Here is a 23,668-nt window from a genome sequence, read left to right as displayed (position 1 = left end):
TTAGTTTCAGGACTTTAACCTTATGGAAAATCATGTAGAAGTTATTTTCTTTTATACCCAGTATTTTCATTTTGCCATTTCTCCAAAAAATGGGGCTTAGAAAGGTTAAAACAGTTTGCCCAATAGTGACTTACTAAGAATTGAAACCAGTACTAAGTCACCTAACGTATAACCTATGTACTTTCTATTATACCACTTCCTTATCTTTTTTTTTTCTTTTTGTCTTTTTGATGAGGCAGTCAGGGTTAAGTGACTTGCCCAGGGTCACAAAGCTAGTAAGTATCAAGTGTCTGAGGTCGGATTTGAGCTCAGGTCCTCCTGACTCCAAAGCCAGAGCTCAATCCACTGTGCCACCTACCTGCCCCCATACTTCTTTATTTTAAGAGTGGTCCTACAAGGCCAGGGTTCTTTTTATCCAGTGTCGTACTACTATAGAGGAATAAAGAGCTTCTGTGAAACTGTTCTCAGCCCTTTTAGGGGAGAAGCTGAGTTGGAAAGGATTGAGCATTTCTTAATTGACTTCTCTAGACCAGGAGTCAGGGACAGGTGGGGGGGAGTAGAAAGGTGATTAGTGGAGACGCTTGGAGAAAAATACAGATCATAAAACCATAGATTTAAGAGATGAAAGAGACCTTAGAAATCACTGAGTCCAACTCCCCTGTTTTACAGATGAGGCAACTGAGGTCCAGAGAAGCTGTATGACTTGTACAGAGTCACACTGCTAGTGTCTGAGGTGAGATAAGAACCAAGGTCTTCCTGATTTCTGATACAGTGCTCCACCCTTGAAGAGTTTATGGTCTAGCCTGGGGCGGTGTGTATGTATGTAAATAGGATTATATACAATAGAGACTAGGTGATGTTGAGAAAAGGCACTAGCTGCTTGAGTGGGGTTAGGGGAGGTCCAGAAAGGCAGAAGATGCTTTAAAACTGACCCTTAAAGGAATTGAGAGGTACAGGCAATTTTTCCCCCAGCTGTTACAAATGAATGCTCAAAAAAGTTGAGACCACTGTTCTAGACTTAACCTTTGGATGAAACAGTTCCAAGAAACATTTCCCCTTGGGATTTAGAACTTTGTGGACATTCTGCAAGGGCCAGTATTTCAGTAATGAAGCCCATTTTAATTCTAAAACAGCTTCATCCAATACTAGTTAAGATGCAATTCAAAGGAGAACCATTTTATCACATTTATTATTTTAACACCAATACTTTTATGTTGGGAATGATGAGAGAAACTATTATTAATGCACAGGAAAGAAAAACGTAAGTTTCAGATCTGAAAGGAAGAAAGCACTGCTTAACTGCAGATAAGCCCTGGAGGATGTCTATGCAATATATCCATCTTAGATTTAGAAATAATTTACCTTAGGCCACATGGGGATATGAATAATTATAGCTTGTAAATTTTCATTAGTTTTTTAAGCAGAGAGATTCTGGGACCCTTGGTGTAGCTATGTGATAATAGTAATAGACCCCTGAGGGGTTCAATCAAAATGCTGTAACTGATAATGAGGAGTTGGTTTAGAGGAGATAACCAAGAATTAAGACAAGTCCAGTTATTACTATTACGCACCAGAGGTTTGTTCATAAAATCAGCATTTGCCACCAGTTTTGCCCTTGAATCAGTTCAGTTTTTTTTAAACTTTTGATTAAGAAGCTTAGAAACATTTAAAGAATGTTTATTTTTTTAAGTACTATAATTTTAGTCATTCAGTATATTTTCCACAGCTGAATGTTACCAGTTTGTCTATGGTGATAGAGGCATAAGATTTGTTAATGCAAACAAGATTCATTTAAAATATCAACTCCTGTGGCATGTAGAAATAAATAAGGAAGTTTTCTATCACCACTACTTAAAAAGTTATTAAATTTTTAAAGGTAAAAACAATCATTACATTTTCAAATGATCAGATGACTTACAATAAAGTGATACTCAAGATTTATCAGCTCTAACTTAGTCCTACACTCTTCACCCTACACTATCTTTTTATGGTGAAATCTAGGATTAGAGGTATAGTGAATATCTAGGCAAACTTGCAGCAAGACCTCATAGTTCAGAGGTGACAAGGCCATGACAATTTAGGCAATCAACACTGTAGCTTCTGCACAGTACTCTCTGGAGCTCTCTGTTGACTTTCAGATTACCTGATGAAGAAAGCTTTTAGAAACTCATAATCACTTCTCTGTGTTTAAGCAACAAATGTAAAACATTTAAGAAGAGGTAATCCATCTTATATGTCAACTTCCTTTTAATCATATGCAAATCCATTTCTCTACTCTTTCGTAAACTTAGGCGAATCTTGCAGAAAATAATGTTTTTCAGGACCTGGAAATGATCCTATATCGGTATGGAGGTTAAATGACCTTTAAGGTGCCTTCTAACTCTTAGAATTACAAATCGTGGTTGAAGAAAGGATGAAATATTGGGAGATTGCATTTAACATTTTTACTTTTGCTATGTAACTAGATGTTAAATAACTGCTCTTTGGTAAATGGGTAACAACCAGAAAGATTAATAAAGGTTTCTGAATATACAGTGTCTAGGACATCACTTTATATTCTTCCTCATACCTTTTATACTCTCTTTTGGAAAATTATCAGGGGAAAAGAATTGATTATCCTAATACCACATTTGATATGTTCATATAACTGCCCGTCTTTGAATCATCTTCATATTCATTGGTTACTGTCACTTACGAATTTGAGGAGGTAGTGTTACACCTAATTTTGAAATTAGTATATACATACATATATGTGTACGCATAAATATGTATGTCTAGGAAAAATCCCAGACATATAAACAATTAAATGTTTATGTAGCTGCTATGTGAGTTAAATTTGGTACGAAAATGTGGAATATTGAAGGTTCTATGCCTTGTTTTTGGTTCTCATAGAAATCTTTGTATGTTGTCTGAAAAATTCTTTTTAGATTTGACTGCTGTAGTGCCTTCCTCCTAAGATCATTTTGTATATGTGTGTACGTGTACATGTTGGGTTCCCTGAATATACTCTGATGTTCCTAAGGGTAGGAATTGCCCCAGTGCCTGGCACATGGTGGGCACTTAATAAATAATTTTTGATAGGTTGAACATCTGTTGAAAAGTATCTTGCAAATTTCAAAGTTGATGAAACTGGTTGCATTTTAATTCTGCTGTTGTTTTGATAACAGTCTGTACTGAAAGACTGTGTATAAGCCATTTTGGCAGCGGAAAGCCTGGTTTGAAGGAGCTTCGTTTTTCCGTGTACTATGAAGCTATTACAAGTCTCATAGTAAATCCCTGAACAACTAGATGAAAGAGGGAAAATTTTCTTTGAACTTGCTTTTGATATTTATCAACAGTTTTATAGAAAGTTTGCTAATTTAATATCAAAATTTTGTGAATATTCGTTTGGATGAACACAGTTTCTTAAATCATTGTTTAAATTGGACCTATTCTTTGTAACATAAGAAATGGCAAATATATCCACCATAATGTTCATTAGAATTACTGTTATAATTTTAGGACTGTTTAGACCAAAGTGAAGATTTATTTCATTATGTAATCAGCTTAATTTTTCACATGCATTTAAAATAGTCACAGCTTCTTTAAGTTTAATGATATTTTAAATATGTACTTTATGTACTATGTGATTATTCACAATTAAGCAGTATAATTGACAAAAGAAGCATGCTATTTACAGGATACATAGTTTTGTTGTGGAGTTTTAGGGGAGAAAGGAATTATTGCTGCAGGGAAATTAATAAAACGAAGTTTTCCACTTAGAGCACTCAAGTCATTGTTTATACTTCTTCGTATCCATATATATTCCTACTTAAATTTAAAATATCTCTTTAATCTTCCATTATGAAAAGAAATGCATAACCTTGAATTTTAGTCAATTTTATGGACTTTAAAGGCCACTCAAAAGGCCTTTCCTTTCCTTTCTGCTCTCATTTTCATGTAGTGTGACATTCAGTTAACTGCATTATTCACACTGGTCAGCATAAGCACAAATCAGTGGGGCTTTTCCTAATTGGCACTGCAGCATTGGACAAGCAAAGATTAGATAGAGAGATTGGGGTGGGGGGAAGTTAGTGAATTTACTTTTCCTTTTCTCCTACTATGGCTGCCCTCTAAACAGATTCTTTTGATTTTTTTTTCTCTTATCTTACTGAATAATAACATGTAGTTAATTTTCTATAAAATTCTTCTAATAAATAAAAATCATTATGCCTTGGTAGAAGAAAGAAGCCAATAAACTTGTATTGTCAGTACATTATTAATGATATTTTTATTTTAAAGTAATTACATTTGCAGGATAACTTTTTAAAAATGATTCAACTCAATATATGATCTTGAGTTTTACTCAAAAGTCTATATAGAATCTTAAGTTGAATTATAGATGGAGATCTTATAAGAGAGAGAGAGTGTGTGTGTGTGTGTGTGTGTGTGTGTGTGTGTGTTGTCCCTGAGATCTTAGTGCAGGTTTAAGCTCTTAAATGCATCTACTCCGCGTGTATATATTTAATACACGCATTCTCCTTTTGCATTTCAGTCATTGGAGATAAAACTTTGGTTGAAATTCAAATACATTTCTGTGAATTTTGGTTTTGAATTAAAAGTGGCAGTGTGATTTTTAAAATTCATCTTAAGTTGTATTAAAATATTTTTCATTTTATGTTGGTATGTAATTATTCTTTTGTGCCTTTTGAGGAGAAATTTTTTTGTAAATGTTTCACTGACTGTTTTTACAGGAACATTTAGTTGATCTGGATGAACCAGCTTTGGGAGCTGGGCAAGAAGCTCTGCTTAGACAAGGGCAAACAAAAATCATTCGTTTCGAGAGACAAGCAGAAGAATTCCTCAATGCAGTCTTTTATAGAAAAGGTTGGTATGGGGAATGAATAATATCCAGGATCTGTAAGAGGTTGCCGATTTTGATCATTTTCTATGTTTTTGTTTTACGTTTTCATTTGGTCAAGGCAAAAATTGAATGAAATTTGTCACGGTAGTCACAGTCAGTTTATTGCCCTGGAATAAAGTTTTGTTAAATTTTTAGTTAAGTAAATGGTAAAATTATAATTACACAAATTGCTTTGACTTTCTTGAGACTTGAATGCAGCCTGAGAAATTGCCATCGTGAGCTGCCATTTTTCTTAAACATTCATTATTATTTAATATTTGGGCTCTCTGTGAAACAAACTATATAGAAATTATAATAATTTTTAAAAGATTTAATATAAGTAAAAATGAAAAATATTTCTTTTTTTCTTGGGTGTTACTAGAATAAGATCTGTTCAGACATTTTAGCAGATATCTTATTGTTTTTAAACGAGTGAACAATGTTCTAGCCATACTCAATATATGTAAATGAGTTTGAAAAGTTAATTATTTCAGTTATATGTTTGAATTATGTTGGAATTACAAAAGCCTTTTGCCTAAAAGTGTTTTTTCATAAACTTTTTTTTTTTAAAAAACAGTATTTCAGTATTTGATTTGATTTATTTTGTATTAATCATAAGGTTGAAGAGATTCATTTAGATCATCTTGTCCATCCTCTTGCCTTTAGACATATTTGCTTGTAACCAATACCTTTAGGAAAGGCTATTCTAGACTACTGTGATAAACCATCCAGTTATATATATATATATAAAAATCATTCATTTACCAGCCTAATTTCCTTATCCTGCAGTTTCATATTGTTCCTTGATTAAGATGAAAGCTAGCTAGTACTTGAGCTTTGTCTAAAAACTCTTAATATGTTTAAAGTCTTGTTTATAATATGACATCTGGAAGGGACCTTAAAACTTATCCATACCTGTCTCCTTATTTTTAGTGACAAAACTGACCGCCAGGGATGCTCACTAGCTTCCTCTTGGACTATAGTGGTCTTCTGAATAAAGCATCGTTCTAGCAATGTCATAATGCACCCCACCCCCAAATTCCAGCGGTCCCCCTTACCTCCAGGATCAAACAGAAAAGCCTTCATTTGGCATTTAAAACCTTTCCCTCTGGTCCTTTCCTGCCTCTCTAGTTTCCCCACCCTTGACCCTATTCCACAACTCAGGAATTTAGCTCCATGATCTCCCTTGCTGTTGTCCACTCATGACACTTCCATCTCCCTGCTCTGGGCCTCTGCACTGGCTGTCCTCAACTGTCTCCATACGAGACTCAGCTCAAATCCCCATCTTCTGCTTGAGGCCCTACCCCCTCTCCCCTGGACTGTTGTTATCTGTGTAACAAAGATGACTTTCCTGTCTACACTGTTTGTATCTTAGATGTACGTAGTTATTTGCATGTTCTCACTCCTATTAGAATGTGAGCTTCTGGAGGAAAGGGGCAATGTTTTTTTTCTTTGCTTTGTATCCCCAGCACTTAACCCAGGGCCTTAAACACATATTAATGCTTATTGACTGATTGGCTAGAGAGCTGGCCCCTAGAGCCAGGAAGGACCAGGGTACAGGGTGCCTTCCCTTGTCAGATCACTGTACCTCTTAGTGCTCTAGGTCAGTGTGTCAAATTCAATAAGAAGGATAGAAGGATCCCTGCATGACACATATTGACTTAGCACATTGGTAATGTTAACATGTGGTTTTCTAAGTCAGTTTTACCAGTATGGTGTTATGTTTTTATTTACTTGGCTAAATGTTTCCCACTTATATTTTAATTTGGTTCAGGCCACACGCCTTTTAGCAGTGTGTCTGATACCTCTGCTCTCTATAATTCTGTAAGACTGAGTTAAAAAGAAAATACCACACATTGTTAGAGAGGAGTCAGTAAAACACAGGTTCAGTCTTCTATGAGGTAGCCACAAAATCAGTGGAATTCAAATCCAAGTCCTCTTACTCTAAATTTGGTGCTTTCTTCAGTCAGTCAAAAAACATTTAATAACTACTTTCCAGGTGCCAAGCACTGTACTAAGTACAGGTACTGTGTTCTAAGTACAAAGAAAGACAGAAGTGTGGCCCCTGCTCTCAAGGAGATCTCATTCTAATGAGGGAGACTATGCAAAAAAAAAGGTACATACAAGAGATAGTTAATGGGAAATAATTAGCCAAGAAATTAACTAATTTTCCTTAACTTTTTTCTCATTGGTTTTATTTTGTATTCATTTTTTTGTCTCACCTATAACCTCATGAAATTTTTCATGTCTGAAGACCGAATTTAGAGCTCTGTAAGAGTTTGAAGTTTCAGCCTGCAATAGGAAGATAGAGAAAGGACTGATCTGAGAATTAGGAAGATGTGAACTCCAGGAATGACTTACATGTCTATGTGACCAGAGGCAACTTTTCAGAGTCCTGTGCAATTCTAGGAGACTTTTAGTTCCAGAAGAATTACCTATATGCATCCATGGTAGTTTCCTTCAAATTGATAAAATCTCATTATTCCCCTATGCTATTAAAAAAAAAAAATAAGAGACTGACAAGTGCTAATTGTTCAGAGGTTATTTATGATCAGATATGTATGTATGTGTGAATCTCATTGTATACATCCAGCTGGACATCCTGTAATAAATATTCATGTTCCTTACATGCTTTAACTTTAGGGCATTCTCCATTTTCACATTTACATGGTTTTCTGTAGAGCTGTGTCACCATGCTTTGTGTTAGTGTGTTGGTAGTTTTTGCCTCCTAGAGAGACCACCAGCCACTTTTTTAGAGTTGTTTTATACCATTTTTTGGTTGGCTGCTTTGTTCCTCACCTTCATCCAGACTCTCTTTAAGGCTCTAGTGAACTTTATGTTGACCTCTGGTTTTCCTTCTTACCTGTTCAGCACCTTACAGACCTTAAGTACATGGGAAGGTATCCATGCTACAAAATTACCTTTAGCTAGTTGCTATGGGAACTGATTAAAAATATAGTAATTCACTGTAAGTTATAAATGATTGATAGATATTTTAAAGGGAATCTCATTTATTAATCATAATGAATTTCTCAATTGTGTAAAACAAGTATTACTTTCCTTCTCTCTGGGGACAGGAAATTTGGAGATAAAAAGGAAAGAGTGCTGTTCTTGGAGCCATCTTCCCTTTTCAAGCCCTATTTTCTGAAGGGAGGAGCCCCTTTCGATATGGACTTTGAGGAAAGAGAAGAAAAAGTTCAGTGACAATTATTTTTAAAGCTCACCTACATTTGTTTATTTCTGTACCCTTCTTTTTTTTCCAGGCCCATCACTGCCACAGAAAATTACATTATAATGATTCTTTTATATATGTGTGTATACATACATATATGTGTGTGTATGTGTATCTGTATGTATGTACAAACACACACACACACACACATACTACTTTGAATGTAAGTGGTGTTTTAAGTACTTAATTGTTAAAAACCTAAATAGTAAAGTGTAGGTTTTTGTTTTAGTGGCATACTTTCTGAAGGAATTTCAGATTTTCAATTAATCAATTTTCTATGACTTTGATAAATTCAGCATTTGTTTTCGATGTAAGGTTCGTTTTAGCTTAGGTCTCTGATCTTTGTTTGAATTAAATTTACTTCAGTTGTAATTTTTGAGAGTGTGCCATTTTATTCCGATAAATGATTTACATTTTAGAATGTGGAGTTGTCATGTTTAGCTATTTTAATTAATAACTATTCATAATAATTAAATGGTTGTTGTGTAGTCGATCAGTTGTATCTAACTCTTTGTTATCCTGCAGACCATAGCATCTGAGTACTATCCATCAGATTTTCTTAATTAAATGTTAGCCATTTTTATTTCAGTTTGAGCTAATTTGTCACTTTTCTGTCCTGATAATGTTGTCTAGGTGTGCATATGGGGTACATGTAATGTGTTTTATACATTAAATAATCAGATATGTCCAAGGTTTTCAAAAGGAGCAGAAAATAAAACAGGACAAGTATTTATTCAGTCTAGGCCTTGTTTGTCTTTTTCTTAACTGTATGGCCTTTGTCTATATTGTCTTGCTCTCAGAAGTGAAAATGAGCTTCAGAGTCTATTCTCAAGACTCTGTTTCTCCAAGAATTTCTTTAACTATAGTTACTAATCTAATAAAAGTATAGACACACCTCTAAACCATTTCAATTTGGTTCTCGTTGTGAAAGTATTTCCCTCTTTTGTCAGATGTTCTCTACTTTTTCCATTGGAATGTTTGAGAGATTGGAATATTGTTTTATATGAAGGCATATTTTCAGAAATAAGTAAAATAAAAACTTCCTGAAAAACTTTCCATAGATAATTGGCAAGAAAAACTAGTGGTTGGTGAAAAATAAGTGGGATTGCCGTAGTGTTTATTTACTGATCCCTAGTATTTCCTCTTTATGTTCACTTGACCTCAGAACTTTCTGAACATTCACATTTACACCGTAAAAAAAAAAGAAAAAATACTAGAGACTTGCCAGTGAAACTGCACTAAAAGATATGCCAGTCAGAAATTTCTGCAGTCATATTTATTTTTACATACATTTAATCTTTAAGTATGTAAATCCAATTATAATAGTGTCATGTCTTTTTTAAAAAACTGGATTTTAGAAAGAATTCTACTATTCTAAATAAAACTTGGTTAGAACAAATTTTATAATAACTTAATGAAATTGACTCAATGATTTGGTTCTATGAAAATAGTTTTCTTTTGAGGCACTTGGAAATTTTTTTATCATACCAAAATTTTTATTATAATGGACCTCAGGTTCCTTATCTATACATTGAGAGGGTTGGACTATGTGATAGATATCTAAGCCACTCTCTAGCTCTAAAAATCTCTTCCTGTAAAAAGGTAAAGGGACTCACAACTTTCAAAAACAATATTGGTATGCCATCCGAAACTACCTTCTCTAAAGACTGAAAGTAGTGTGATTGGAAAGTGCATTGAATTCCCAAAAGGATACCAGGGTTCTTGTACAAGCTCTGCCACCAAATTGTGACTTTGAGTCATCAAATTTAACCTCTCTAGGGCTCACTTTTCTCTTAAAATGAGAGAGTTGGACTAAAATATTTTTATAAGGTCCCTTCCAACTTTGAAATTACAATGATTTTCTGAATTCATGTTTTTCTTAATTCTAAATTGTTAAGTTAGTAGATATTTATAGCTTGGGTTTCTGCTTCAGAACATACCTAGAGCCATTGTAGTAGTGGAAGTCATGGTCTATTAAAGAATACACCACTTGGACGGCCTGTTTTTGGCTTTTTATGTGGATCTGATCATTTAGTTTAGTGACCCCCTTCTGTGATCATGCCTCACAGTTATTATGTTATTATGCCTCACAGTTTAGTACAAGGAAATTACTCAGTAATCTATCTCCCAGAGACTTTAAGAAGTGGATTAGTTAGCTGATCCAAGATTTTGAGTAGTCTTGTATGTGGCAAGCATTGGAGTAATTATCATAAGATATTTATTTGAGATAATTAATAAAAGATGGGTTTTAGAATTTCTGTATCAGGTAAGTCTTAACCATAGGATAGGATATGCTTTTTTTACGTATTATGCGTGGTTTTTAGGTAGTGCTACAATCTTAAAGCAATTGCTGAGAAATATTTATAATCACTTAAAAATTCCCTGTTGTGAAGGAATCTGCATTTCAGAAATGAAAACATTTTGTGGGGAAAAACTTCTCCATTTTAATGAAAATTAAAAGAGTGAAATTTTATGTTTGATTGAAAAACTTTTAAAAATGTATTTTTAATTAAGTAAATTTTTGTTTACAGACAGTCCCTGGGTCTCTGACCCCAATATTCCCCTAGTGGCCCGTGAGATCATGCAGCGAATGATCCAACAATTTGCTGCTGAATATACCTCAAAAAATAGCTCTACTCAGGACCCCAGCCAGCCCAATAGCACAAAGAACCAAAGCCTGCCGAGAGCATCTCCAGTTATCACCTCTCCCACGGCTGCAACTGCTCAGAACCCTGTACTCAGCAAACTTCTCATGGCTGACCAAGACTCACCTCTGGACCTTACTGTCAGAAAGTCTCAGTCAGAACCTAGTGAACAAGGTATGGTTTTATTCTCAGCATCTCTTCCGTGCAATTTAAAAAAAAAAATGCTGTTTTAATACTCTCATTTTGAGAGCCAATTTTTACAAATAAGGCCTCAAAACATGGTGAAAACATGATGAGCTTCCAGCTTCACTTATGTCCAAATATGCACTGAGAGGAAACATGGAAAGTTATTACTCTAACTTTCCACCGGTGAAGATATGGGTCTCTCTTTAAGACTGAGTAGGGCCGTCAATTTTCCTTGTATACTGCATTTTAGATGTGTTTACATATAAGCATTTTGTATTTTTCAAAATGTCCTCACTTCTATCATAATAATCTTTTCTTTTATTTAAAATAAATGAAGGTTTTCTCTCTTGCTCATAAAATTTGGTCTAAAACAAGTAATTTCCCAACTTTTTATGCATTCTCATATGCTAATAGTTACATTGTGTTGTCCGTTAAATGAGAAAATATGACAAAAAGCTATTTTATTACTTTTAAATCAATTTATATTTTATTAATTATAATAGCATCTCTTTACACATTTGAGAAATATTAATACCTGTTGTGAGATATATATTTAGTGTCCAGAAGGTATGTTTGTTTATTTTACTGAGTCACACTGCTTACGTTGCTGGAGTTAAACATCAGTATGACAGTGCCTGGTGCACATGGGTGGTAGGTGCCCTTGCAACTCTATTTCCCAGCCTTCAACTTTAGGTGGATCCCAGGTTCTTGCCCCATATGTTGAGAACCCCTAGTTTAGAATGAGCATCATTAACTAGAAAAAGCTATGCCCTCGAAGATGAAGGGGTAGGCCAATAAATCACTCATCACAGGTTTTCACCTGAGACAAAATCTTTACAAACAGGAAGGACAGTCAAACATCCCTCTGGGGTTGGGGGAGGAGGAAGAGTGTTGAATTAGTAAAAAGTATGAATTATTTATTCAGTCTTACTGTCTTGTATACAAAGTCAAATGAAATCTGTTGCAGTCTATTTTAACATGAGAAAAATTTGTAATGAATGTATGCATATTCAAATCTATCATCACTGGTCATAAATGCAAATCTAGAATCAGTAAACCCCTGGCTCGATGCAGTGAACATTTATTTTTAGTAATATATGAAATGCTATTTTCCTAAAAGTTACTTAAAAAATTTTTTTCAAGTAGATTAAATTTTCCCTTTGCACTATAACTTTGCATTTTCTCTTTTGCATTATAAAATATCTTCATCCAAGGCAGTGCTTGAATTATTATAACTTCTAAATGTAAACTTTAATCAATGAGTTTTATTTATATTGAACTATAGGTAAGGCAAACCTTTCGGTAAAGTGGTAGAGTTTTGTACATATACAATGGGGAAGGGATGGAGAGAGAAGGGGAAATCATTTGAATGAAAGTATTAACTTCGCAAAATTTGATTGAATAAAACAAATTTAATGTTTGCCTCTTGAGATTTTTGTAACTTAACTTAAAATGTCCAAAAAAAATTACTTGTGAAATTATTTTCTTGTGCTTAGTCAGTGTAATTATATTCTTACTTATAAAATAGGCCACTTTTGGTTGATCATATGTGAATGCCATATTTTAATTTGTTACTTTATTACTACTTTTTTTGGTGTCAGTCAGTAAACATTTATTAAATGCCTGCCATGTGCCAGGCACTGTGCTAAATATTGGGGCATACTTGGAAAGGCAAAAACACCATACCTGTCTTCAAGGAGCCTACATTCTGTTGGACAGAAGACAACATGTGATCAACTATGTACATAAACTATGCAAAGATAGAGTAGATGGATGATTATCTCGAAGGGAACAATACTCTCAAGTAGAAGGGACTAGGAAAGGCTTCCGGGATCAAAATGTTTGAAGGATTTCCTAACTAGACAAAATAAAACTTGTTATATGGCCACTTCATTGATGATAGTGTTCTCTCTGCAAAACTGGGGCCTTTCTAAACATTAGATATTAAAGGAGATTGTTTTCTTTTCAATACATTTGTTATTCTACTAAAAAAAAATCTGTTTTCAAACTTCTATAAGAGATTAGTTATTAGATACTTTTTTGCAACTCTGTAGATTGCACCTGTGTTTTAATAGGCAATCTTCATGAGGTACTATGACCAAATAATTTATTTCCTTCTAGTGACGAGCCTCTCTGAATTTAAGTTTGTTGATCTTTAGACAACAGGTGCACAGTCTCTTGCCAACCTTATTAAAAATGTATTTGCTCTAAATATTATTGTAATCTTTTGTTTTACAACCATATTTGATGGTTATATTTGAAGTGGATATATTTGAAGGATTAATAATATTGGTTAATTAATATAAATTTATCATTCAGCTTATAATTTATCTTCCTTCAGTAATGATGCTATAGTTGAAAATTATATTATCAACACCATTATTGTGGTTATATCGTTAAAAAGAGATGGGACATTTTTGGTTAATAAAATCTTCCATGTAGCATTGAAATGGATGCCTTTGGAAATGTACCAGTTGCATCAGATTTACTTTTTTTTAAATGAATATTTTTAGTCTTGACAACATATCAGTTTATAATAGCCTGCAGTAGAAAATGAGAAGATACACAGGAATCCTATATCCCTTTATCTTCAAATAGAGGGAAACTAGATTTCAGAGACCTGCTGCTACTCACCTGGTGGCAGAGGGCATTTAATATTAACCTAATACATTAATTTTGCCTAAAATGTGATCTTTAAAAATCATGCAGTATTTTGGGTTAAGTTTACAAGGTTAATTGTTAATGCTATGTACAAAGTGTAATTTTCTTGCATAATATTATGCACAGATGGTAGCAATGTAACATTTGGTATGTTCTTGGTTAATAAATGAAGCTTTCTTAAATGACATTTCATCTTCCTTGCTTTGTCGTCCTGAAACTTGGCATACCACTTTGATGTTTTGTTAAAAACAAAAATACTTAAAACTTCCTTCCTATTAACTTCTGCTTAGGGGTGGATTTCTGACTAGGAAACATTTCCATATTTAGAACTATCATATTATGTACTTTATCTTTGATCAGTTGTGTAGGAAAGGCTGTGGGGTGTAGTAGGAAAAGAAACAGAGTTGGATCACTGAACTTGAAGACACAGGACCTGAGTTCAAATCCCAGCTGTGCTATTTATGTCACCTTGGGTACTTCTTTTAATCTCTCTGAATGTCCTTTTCCCTATCTGTAAAATTAAGAGGGTTGGACTAGTTGATCTCTAAGATCCCTTTCAGCTCTATATTTGTGATCTTGGGAATATAGCCATTTTTAATTAAATGTATATGAAATCACATACTAATTATACCTAATCCCACTTTATGGAATTTCTTTGTATGGTATAATGGAAACAACACTGGACTTGGAGACATAGGTTCAGATCCCATTTCTGATAACTGTATGACCATGGGCAAGTCACTTAGCCATTCTGAACCTGTTTCTAATTTGTAAAGTGAGGATAATACCAGTACTCTCCCTCACAAGGTTGTTGTAAAGATCCAACAGGGCAATGTCTATAAAGTTCTCTGTTAACCCTTATCAGTCAACAAGCATTTATCATTGTATTTAAAAAAACATAGCATTCAGTTGTAATCTAACAAAAATATTTTGTTACAATAAAATTATTGTAATTAGGTTTGTAAATTCCCTTTTTGAACAATACTTGCAAGTATTTTGAGAACCCAAGATATGTGGACTTTACCTTTTCTAGATAGACTTAGTTTTCAGATGTTTGACTTTATAGTTTGTGACTTTGAGGGACTGACTCTTTTTTAATTTAGAAAGTCAAGGGCAGTGGGTTTCATAAAGAACTTGGAACAACATAAATTGATATTTTTAATATCTTGTTTTATTTTTGATAGTCTTGTAAAATGCCTCAACTTTTGGGGGGTTGGAGACAGTCTCTCTAATATTAATCTTTGGTCATGTTAGCCGTGAAGACTAGACCTTGAATTTCACTGGTATGAAGGCTCTGTGAGGAAAATTTTTGTTCAACCAAGGCAGGTTAGTACCTGCTCTGCAGCTCATAATCTTAGAGGGTTGATTAAGCCATGAAATGTTAAGAGACTTGCCCAGATCAGGCAGCTAATGTGCTTCAGAAGTGGGCTTCAGACAAAACTTGAACTTTTTTCTAAATCCCAAAGCTACTTATCTCTTGGCTGTACCATTCTGCTTTTTATAAGACATTGTCATAATGTTTGTGAGATTTGTAGTTGCTTTGCCAAAAGGTAATCTTTTTACTAGATTTCTCTGACAATAGGCTGGACTTGCCCCCCTTCCCACCATTAACTTGTGTAAAATCTAAAGTAAGTTTATAATTGGTATTGTTTTTAGTGTATACCTGTTTGAGTTTTTTCCCCTTTTTAAGAGAATCCTTTTTTTGGTAGAAGGGGGTGTGGCGGGGTGCACAGGGAGTTAGATGCAATGGCCTGTATTCTAAATAATGTGGTAATTTGACTGATTGATTAATGGTTCAGGAATAAAAAAACAAATGTATTCATCCACAGTAGGCCAACAACTTTTAACTTTTTTAATCCAATAGAGTTCATGGTTACACCTAGTTTTTCCCACATTCTCAGATGTTCCTTTGTGTTTCTACAGACGGTGTCCTTGATTTGTCCACTAAGAAAAGTGCATGTGCTGGCAGCACTTCCCTCAGCCATTCTCCAGGTTGCTCCAATACTCAAGGGAACGGGTAAGGGAAAATATTTGCCGCTTTCTCATAATCTATCATAAGCGTTTTATTACAGATTGATACTAATCTCCTCTTACATTTAAAACAAATGGAAATCCTTCAGAGTAATGATTTTTATGGTGGATCTTTTGAAAAGTCAGCTTTTAGTCCACCTCCCAAGAAAAGCTGCATTCTGAAATTTGATAGCATAGGCTAATAATTTTACTTCAGTTTTTATTAAGTAGTTAAGAACTTGGCAAGAATGCATTTGTATTTTTGGATGATTGTTGGTTTGACATGTGGATAAATAACCTTAATCAAATATTACAAAGTTAAAGCATATCAATTATAGTCTTTAGGTTGAAGCTTTTGGATAAGAAGAGAACTTCATTACAGAACTTGATACATAGGGAATTTTGGGGTTTTGGTGAATGTGAACTGCAACTATAATTTCCAGTGTTGACAGTTCATAAACTATAATGGTGCTTTCTATTGCCTCTTTTAACAGATGGAGTTGATGTGTGGTATTGATAGGTAACCACCTCTATCAGGACAATATACAGAATCACTATAAGATTAAAGTGAATTTTTTGAGATTCTAGGAACCAGATTTCATAGTGAACAATGATCTGGGGTCCTTTATTAACCATGTATTTTTTCTAAAGGAGATATTTTTATGTAGAATAGGTTATAAATTGAGATACATGGGAAACAATATTAATAAGTTGTCACTGAATTGTAGTGTGTTAGATACGAAAAACAACCTTCTTAGTAATCCTAAATAATATTTAGGGTTAGCTTCAAAGTATAAACCATATTAAAAGTATCCCTTCCTTGTAATGCTTTGTAATATCAGCTACTACAACACTGTCCCTTATTTTTCCTTAATGTTTCATTTTTTCTGTCTTTTTGAATGAAAAAAATAAAACTTTTGTTGTTGATTTTATCCATTTTGGTTTTTAAAAGTATTTGCCTTTTCTTTTTCACCTTTCTCTTCTTCAAATACTTATTTTAAATGCAATATATCCCTCTCAGTAAATTCTGTTCTTATATCACAGTATCCTGGAACATTTGGAAATTTTTCAGGAGCCCAAGTAGTTTGACTAAATGGAACTTTTAGATAAGACTTAACCTGTGATTTGGTGGGAAAAACCAGCATCGTATTTTGTTTTAAGTTTGTCTTTGCAGACCACACCTTCACATTGGAAATTATTTCTCTGTTTTCATTTCATTTCGTGGAACTCTAATCAAGTTCTCTAGTTTCTTAAGTGAGTTAGCAGTACCGCCCTGTTTTTAGGTGAAGTTTTGGTTTTATCCTTAAGGTGTTAACTTTTGCTGATCATAACACAAAGCCCACAAGAAAAAAAAAATCTAGCATGTTATTTTTGTAGATATAATAGGAACCATACCAGTGTGTCTAATTTCTTAAACATTCACTTTCTTATCTAGATTTTATTAATGTTATCACTTCTTTTGGGCGTGCTTTATCATTCGCCATCATTGACCTTGATAATCTGTCGTCATTGTGAAAGTGTAACACTTGCAAACCAGTATAAGTTTGTATTTGTAGTTGTGTGGGGAAAGAATGGGCAAAGAACTAATAATTCATTAAATCATTAACTTTTGGGTAGCATTCTTTGGGAGCCATCAACTTAAAGTATAAATAGAAATGACTATTCCACAAATAATAGATTTTTAAAATAAAGTTTCAAAGACATACAGCATAATGCTCATAACTTTGAAATGAACTAAATTTAGTAGCATTTGAGGAATAAAAGTATTGGAAGTAAGAAAACACCATTTCTTTTGAGTCTGGCACATTTCAAATGGAGAATCAGAGGTTTCTCATTCGTTGTGTTTCTCGTTGTGTCTGAAAGGAAGCGGTGTGGTAAGTTGTTAACATGCAGCTTCTTTGCTAGTGGCGGTTCCACTTTGCTTTTCATTCAAGTGTAAAAAATGACAAGCTGTTTGGAGTTGTTTATTTTTTGATGATGAGTAGCAGCTTTTTTGTGTGGATTAAATGAGCACCCATCCATGGCCTCCACTATTGTGAACAAGAGTTCAGATTTTGTAGCAGGTTGTCCAATGTGTATGTTGAATGTGTTGCATTTTAAAGTCATTTGGCTTACTCTTTTATTACTGTACTTGTTTAGTGGTAACGTCACATTGATAACACAGTTGTGTATAGAGCTATGGAGACTGACGATTACTTTGTAATTTATAATTAAGGTGCTATTTTCAGACAGTTGCGCGAAGCCTTTCTCCTCCGAAAATTTGTGAACCCAACCAGAGACCAGCTGACAGGTTTCGTTTTTCTTTGCCCAAAAAGCTCCTGGTTTTTGTTTTTTTGTTTTTGTTTTGTTTTTGTTTTGTTTTTGTTTTTGTTTTTTGGTGAACAAGTTTTAAAATGACTGCTGAGACCTTTTTTAAATTTTAGAGAGAGAGAAAATAAATAACACAAAGTGATGTTACCCAAGCAAGGCCTTCTAATAAAGGAGTGGTCCCCTCACCCATCCCTCCCTACCTGTGCAAGTCCTGCTCACATCAGTTTCCTTCCATCCAATTAGGCGACCTGGGAGACCCAGCCAGCACCGTCCGGACGGACTTCGGAGTGGTGATGGGGTACCTCCAAGAAGCCTACAGGATGGAACCAGGGAAGGTTTTGGCCACTCCACATCTCTCAAAGTTCCACTGGCGCGATCACTGCAGATTAGTGAAGAACTACTGAGCAGAAACCAGTTCTCCTCAGCTGCCAGCCTTGGGTCATCTGGATTGCAGAATCATGGGCAACATTTAATCTTATCCAGGGAGGCCTCTTGGGCAAAACCACATTATGAATTCAACTTCAGCCGCATGAAATTCAGGGGAAATGGTGCACTCAGCAACATCAGTGACCTTCCTTTTATTACAGAAAATTCTGCCTTTCAAAAAATGGCACTTCAAACTAAACAAGATGGAAAAAAGGACGTGAGCCATTCATCTCCTGTAGATTTAAAGATACCACAAGTTCGAGGCATGGACCTTTCATGGGAGTCCCGCACTGGTGACCAGTATAGCTATAGTTCTTTGGTCATGGGTTCACAAACGGAGAGCGCGCTTAGTAAAAAGTTAAGGGCTATTCTTCCAAAACAAAATAGAAGAAGTATGCTGGATGCTGGACCGGATTCTTGGGGCTCAGATGCTGAGCAGTCTACCTCTGGACAGCCATATCCCACGTCGGATCAAGAAGGAGACCCAGGCTCCAAGCAGCCTCGGAAGAAAAGAGGGAGATATAGACAGTACAACAGTGAAATACTGGAGGAAGCAATCTCGGTGGTTATGAGTGGAAAAATGAGTGTTTCCAAAGCTCAGAGTATTTATGGAATTCCCCACAGTACACTGGAGTACAAAGTAAAGGAGAGGCTGGGCACTTTGAAAAACCCTCCAAAGAAAAAGATGAAATTAATGAGGTCGGAGGGTCCAGATGTTTCAGTAAAGATTGAATTAGATCCCCAGGGAGAGGCAGCACAAAGTGCAAATGAATCAAAAGATGAGTAGGAATACTGTAGAGTGCCAATTACTTTACAAACTGGGTGAGCACTGCTGCATTGTTCAGTTATCATTGATGCACCTGACTCCTTTTACTGTAACACTTGTTCTTTGCAGATTTTGCATGAACACCCAGGTGAAAGGTGCATTGTGAATGTTGCATTTTTGAAATTTTCCATGTGCAGTATGGCTCAAAATACCTTTTTTATTTTTTTCCCTTTGGCCTTTTGCATGTTTCTCTACAATTTAGAGAACTGATTTACCTCACAGAGAATGCAGATACGTGGAAGTGGACTCCTTGCCTGTAGAGCCAGTGTGCTTTTTTTTTTGGGAGGGAAGGGAGTTACTGTCATATTCACCTTTCTTTTTGAAAAGGCCACTTTTAAAACCCAACTCTCTTCTACTTGGAGCTTTATTGTCCATAATTAGAAAGCCATCTTAAACTAGAAAATCATTCAGAATTTTCTTTCTCCTTGGATCCAGCTAATTGAAGTATTACAATAAAGTACTTGCTCTTTAGATAGGGTAAATCTCTTGAGCTCGTGGAGATTGGTTATCTCCTTAATAATTATAAATAATCAATTGGGTCTAATTACATTTTATTATTTTCTTTCAAAAATTAAATTCATTTAACATTAATAATCTGTTTAGTGCTCACCCAGTTGGGGGGGAGGGGAAAAGGTACAATACACTACCTTCAAAAATGCTTCAGTTAATTATTCGTAAACACTACCTTCACTGTAATTTTGTTTGGGATTTTCTAAGGGTAGGATTTGATCTCACCAGTTTGTGAGGATGTAGCCTTATCTCATGGAGGACAAGCTCCGTTTTTACTCAGGAGCAGTCAGGGTACATATAATGATACAATAGAGTATGCCTCATTTTTAGCAAAACTAGATTTCTTTGTAACCTTAAACCCTTTTTACAGATTTGATTATGCGTTTACTAACTACTATGTGTAGTTCCAGCAACTGGTTTAAATTATTTCAGATCTGTATATTAGGGTTGGGGAAATAGGGAAGGGAAATATGTATAACTGTGATCTTTTAAAAATGATCTCTCGACATTACAACCTCAGTAATTTGCCCAAATGACCACATCGATGAAGGATCCATTTTTTGTGTTGAGGGGAAAAACGGGAAAAAAAAAAACCCAAAGGTAGTCTAATCTGATTTAGGCTATACATCATATTTAGCTATAATTCAGTCGTGACTAAAGATCCTTAGGGTGTTTCCTTTTTAAATAACCCATTTGCTAGTAGCAGGTTGTTTTTTTTTGTTTTGTTTTGTGTTTTGTTTTTTGTTTTTTTAATCTAGCATCAATGACCCCTCCTCCCTTCTCCCTTTCCAGTTTTTAACAGTAATAGGTTTCAGTAATAGATTTTTAAAATAGATTTAAAAAGCAATTTTTAATTGCTTAGCACACAATACTTTAGGCAGTTTCAGATCATGTTAATATAAGCACTCCTTAAAGTTTTTTTTCATTTTTTTATTTTTTTTAAATTTGAGGTGGGTTTTTAAAACTCCAATAGACCCAAAACTAAGTTTAGCCAATACATTCTTTTAGTATTTCTGCAACAATCATCCAGAACTGGATGAAGCCCACAGGTTTTAATGCTATATATGTCAGAATTATCGACTGTGCAAAACAAAATAAAAACACTGCATACATCCTACAAATTAAAATCAATTGGGAGGGGTGCCCTCTCGTTTTTTAATTGCTCGACCAAAAGAATCATTGGTTTTTATGTATAAAATAAAATTGATGAGCATTGTACTTGGGCATTGATTAAATTGAAGTTGGTGACTGCAAATGCATACCAATATTTCATAGGGAAAGAGGACTAGGTAGGCCCAAGACTGCATGATTTTGTTTGTATGAAAAATCTGGAGCAGTTAATTAAATTAGCCTTTTTATGTTAAGTGTGTGTGCGTGTGTATACACACACACACACATACTTTTTTTCCCCCTGCAACTTAACAGTTCAAAGGTTAGGCACACCATTGCTGTCACTTAAAAATGTGCACTGCTCATTTTTAACATAGACTGGGCTTGGGGCCCTTGTTTGCTTCAGTTACTTTGTGTGATTATTTAAACACTGAATGAGCCTGCTTCTTCTTAGATTTCTAGTTATCATCTGAACATAATAAGCAGTTTGAGTTCAGTACCAGTATGTAAACTCTGCAGTATTTTCTAGCGTAGCTGGAAATTGCAATAAAAATGCATTGTTAAATGTGTGGCTTCATCTGCTGTTGAAAGAAGTTGTAGAAAGTTTGCTGCGAGCAAAGGGCTAAATTTTTAAAGGAAACCTCCTGTTTTCCACCCTTATTATTTTTTATCAGCACATAATTAATTGTGGCTACTAGTGCCTTCTTGTATTTTATTTGGATTGTTCAGTAGCTAAAGGTTGTTGCAAAAAGGCCCTTGTGAATGCAGTTAATTTGTGCGTGTGCTATTTTTTGATTTGCAGACAGATATCATTAAAGGCCCATTTAAAAATTTGGCCCTAAAAGTTCAATTTTTGTAGAGTTTTCCTGTTCAGAGAGGTTTAACCCTATATGGTAGTCTATTTAAGTGATGTATGAGTTGAGTTTCGTAAAACTTTGTCATTGTAGTGTACATGGAGTGATCATTTTACTAACATAAATATTTTCTATGTGTGTTTCAGTGGATGACAATCGAGCAGCAGAAGAATGGTGTGCCTACCCTTTAATGCTGCAGTTTAAAAAGAGAACTTGTATTGTGTCATTTCAGATTGTAGGCTAAGAATTGTAAATAGTGAAAATTTGAGTACTTCTATTATTTGCTTTGGTTTAGAAAGTGAATTTAAAAACAAACCAAACTCTAAATGTTCTCAGATCAAATGTCCTGAGACCTGAAGATTGTAATATTCATGTCTGTGAAGCTTTTTTAACATTACACTTGAGATCAGTGACGACTTAATATTCAGGTAAACTTTCTTTTCAGAGAAGCTTTTGAACAAGCGTATTTCCTCCAAAGGTCTCTTGTGTTGGCTTTTTTTTTTTAGTAGTTTTTTTTAAGCACTAATTGCATTACATTGGTAACTGCAATATAAAATAGCCATTATTGTTTTGTGAAGCATGGTTGGAATTAGTTAGTGGTCCCTTTTAAATTTCATGAGCCTCTCAAAAAAAGACAAAACAAAAAAAAAAACAAAAACAAAAAAAAGCTGCTGAATATTTCAAAAGATATATATTTTACCTTATTGTAGGTTTTGTAAAGTTAGTTTGTAATATTCAGGTGCACTTTTAATGTTAAATTTTGTTTTCAAAGTTCCATTATACCATGTATTTCTTGAAGTGGTTCATCACATGGCTGGCTATCAATCTAGGTGCTGCAGTGATCCCCTTCTGTTTTTGACTTCTCTATTGATTTGCCGCTATGCTGTATTGGCACTTTCAGTGTAGATCTACTAGTTGTGTTTGGGATCATCTTAAATATGTAATGGGGGATTGTCTTATTAGCATGCTTAATTTCTGCTAATCAGAGGTTTGCAAGGCCCAGACCCCAGTTGACCAGTTGCTTTTTTGGAGTGGGAAAATGTAATTTATTTGTCACAAAAGCCTTCTTTCTCACAACTTTTCTGATAAGTGGATGATAATGCTACTAGGTCAGGGATATATATTTAGAACCTGTTATTCCTACCTTTTTGGGAGAGAACACTGATAACAATACGCAAGCTCATAACACTGTTGTAGTGAAAACACTAAGTGATTCTGTGGAAGGATTTCTTTCTGGTATTTTTATCACTAGTCTTTTGATTCCTGAGGCAGTGTACTTCATGTGTAGTCATCAAGTTTGGCAGTAATATAGTCTTCTGTCATGATAGTGTGTTAAGTAGGCCGACAGGAAGTTAAGTGGTTATGAACAATTAGCAATCAGCTCTGAAATTTTTCCCTCTTCCAAGTACCATGAAAGATAAGGTTGTTTCCTTTCACAAAACAAGCATTTTATATTTATGTGTACAATACTTTAAAGTATTAAGTTTGCTGTTATACTGAAATAGATGTTGCTTAGTAAGCCTTTGCTGCAGCAGATCATAAATATGAGTAAGGCTTTATGTGGTAGGGGTCCTTGTGTGGAGTTAACTGTATGGTTCTGGTGAGCAAGCTCAACAAGTGTGAAGTGTATTAGCTTTATTTGGACCATATTTCCTTCCCAATGTTGAAGTGCTTTTAAAAACTCTGGTTATCTAGCACCAATCATTACCTCAACCAATTGGCATTTTCATTCCCTAACATTTTACCCTAGTTGTAACATGAGCTATAAGGGATCAGATATTCTAATATGTTGGCACCATAGGAAGTTTAATAGTTGTACAACTTTTTTTTCCCTTAAAGCAACTCCATACTGTATTGCAAAGCTTAATGCATATAAAGGCTATGTCATAGCCGTTTTCTGTCATCGAGAGGTAGTTAGCAATATGATATGTCCATTCCTGCTAGTGATACAGAATGAGGGCTGTTTCATAACAGTAGACCCTTACATCTCTCACATCCCTCTCTTGGAACTTACTT

The 23,668-nt window shown here is 34.7% G+C and overlaps 1 protein-coding gene across 5 annotated transcripts in view; it reads left to right on the top strand.

Moving 5' to 3' along the window:
* The window catches only part of LCOR (ligand dependent nuclear receptor corepressor), a 136,106-nt gene that overhangs the window by 77,421 nt on the left and 35,017 nt on the right, over positions 1–23,668 (top strand). For 3 of the 5 annotated variants that reach the window (XM_027859605.1, XM_027859599.1, XM_027859609.1), the window contains 3 exons: positions 4,734–4,866; positions 10,646–10,933; positions 15,530–15,623. In XM_027859605.1, coding sequence (XP_027715406.1) covers positions 10,696–10,933; positions 15,530–15,623 — 332 coding nt within the window. In that variant the 5' untranslated portion in view covers positions 4,734–4,866; positions 10,646–10,695. Of the gene's footprint in view, positions 1–4,733; positions 4,867–10,645; positions 10,934–15,529; positions 15,624–18,169; positions 20,421–23,668 lie in introns of those variants that run through there. The other 2 variants (XM_027859626.1, XM_027859617.1) reach the window with 2 other exon arrangements.

The sequence above is a fragment of the Vombatus ursinus genome, unplaced genomic scaffold (assembly GCF_900497805.2).
Source record: "Vombatus ursinus unplaced genomic scaffold, bare-nosed wombat genome assembly UNPS02000749.1, whole genome shotgun sequence".
Classification (NCBI taxonomy): Eukaryota; Metazoa; Chordata; class Mammalia; order Diprotodontia; family Vombatidae; genus Vombatus; species Vombatus ursinus.
This window is presented reverse-complemented; position numbering and strand designations above follow the sequence as displayed.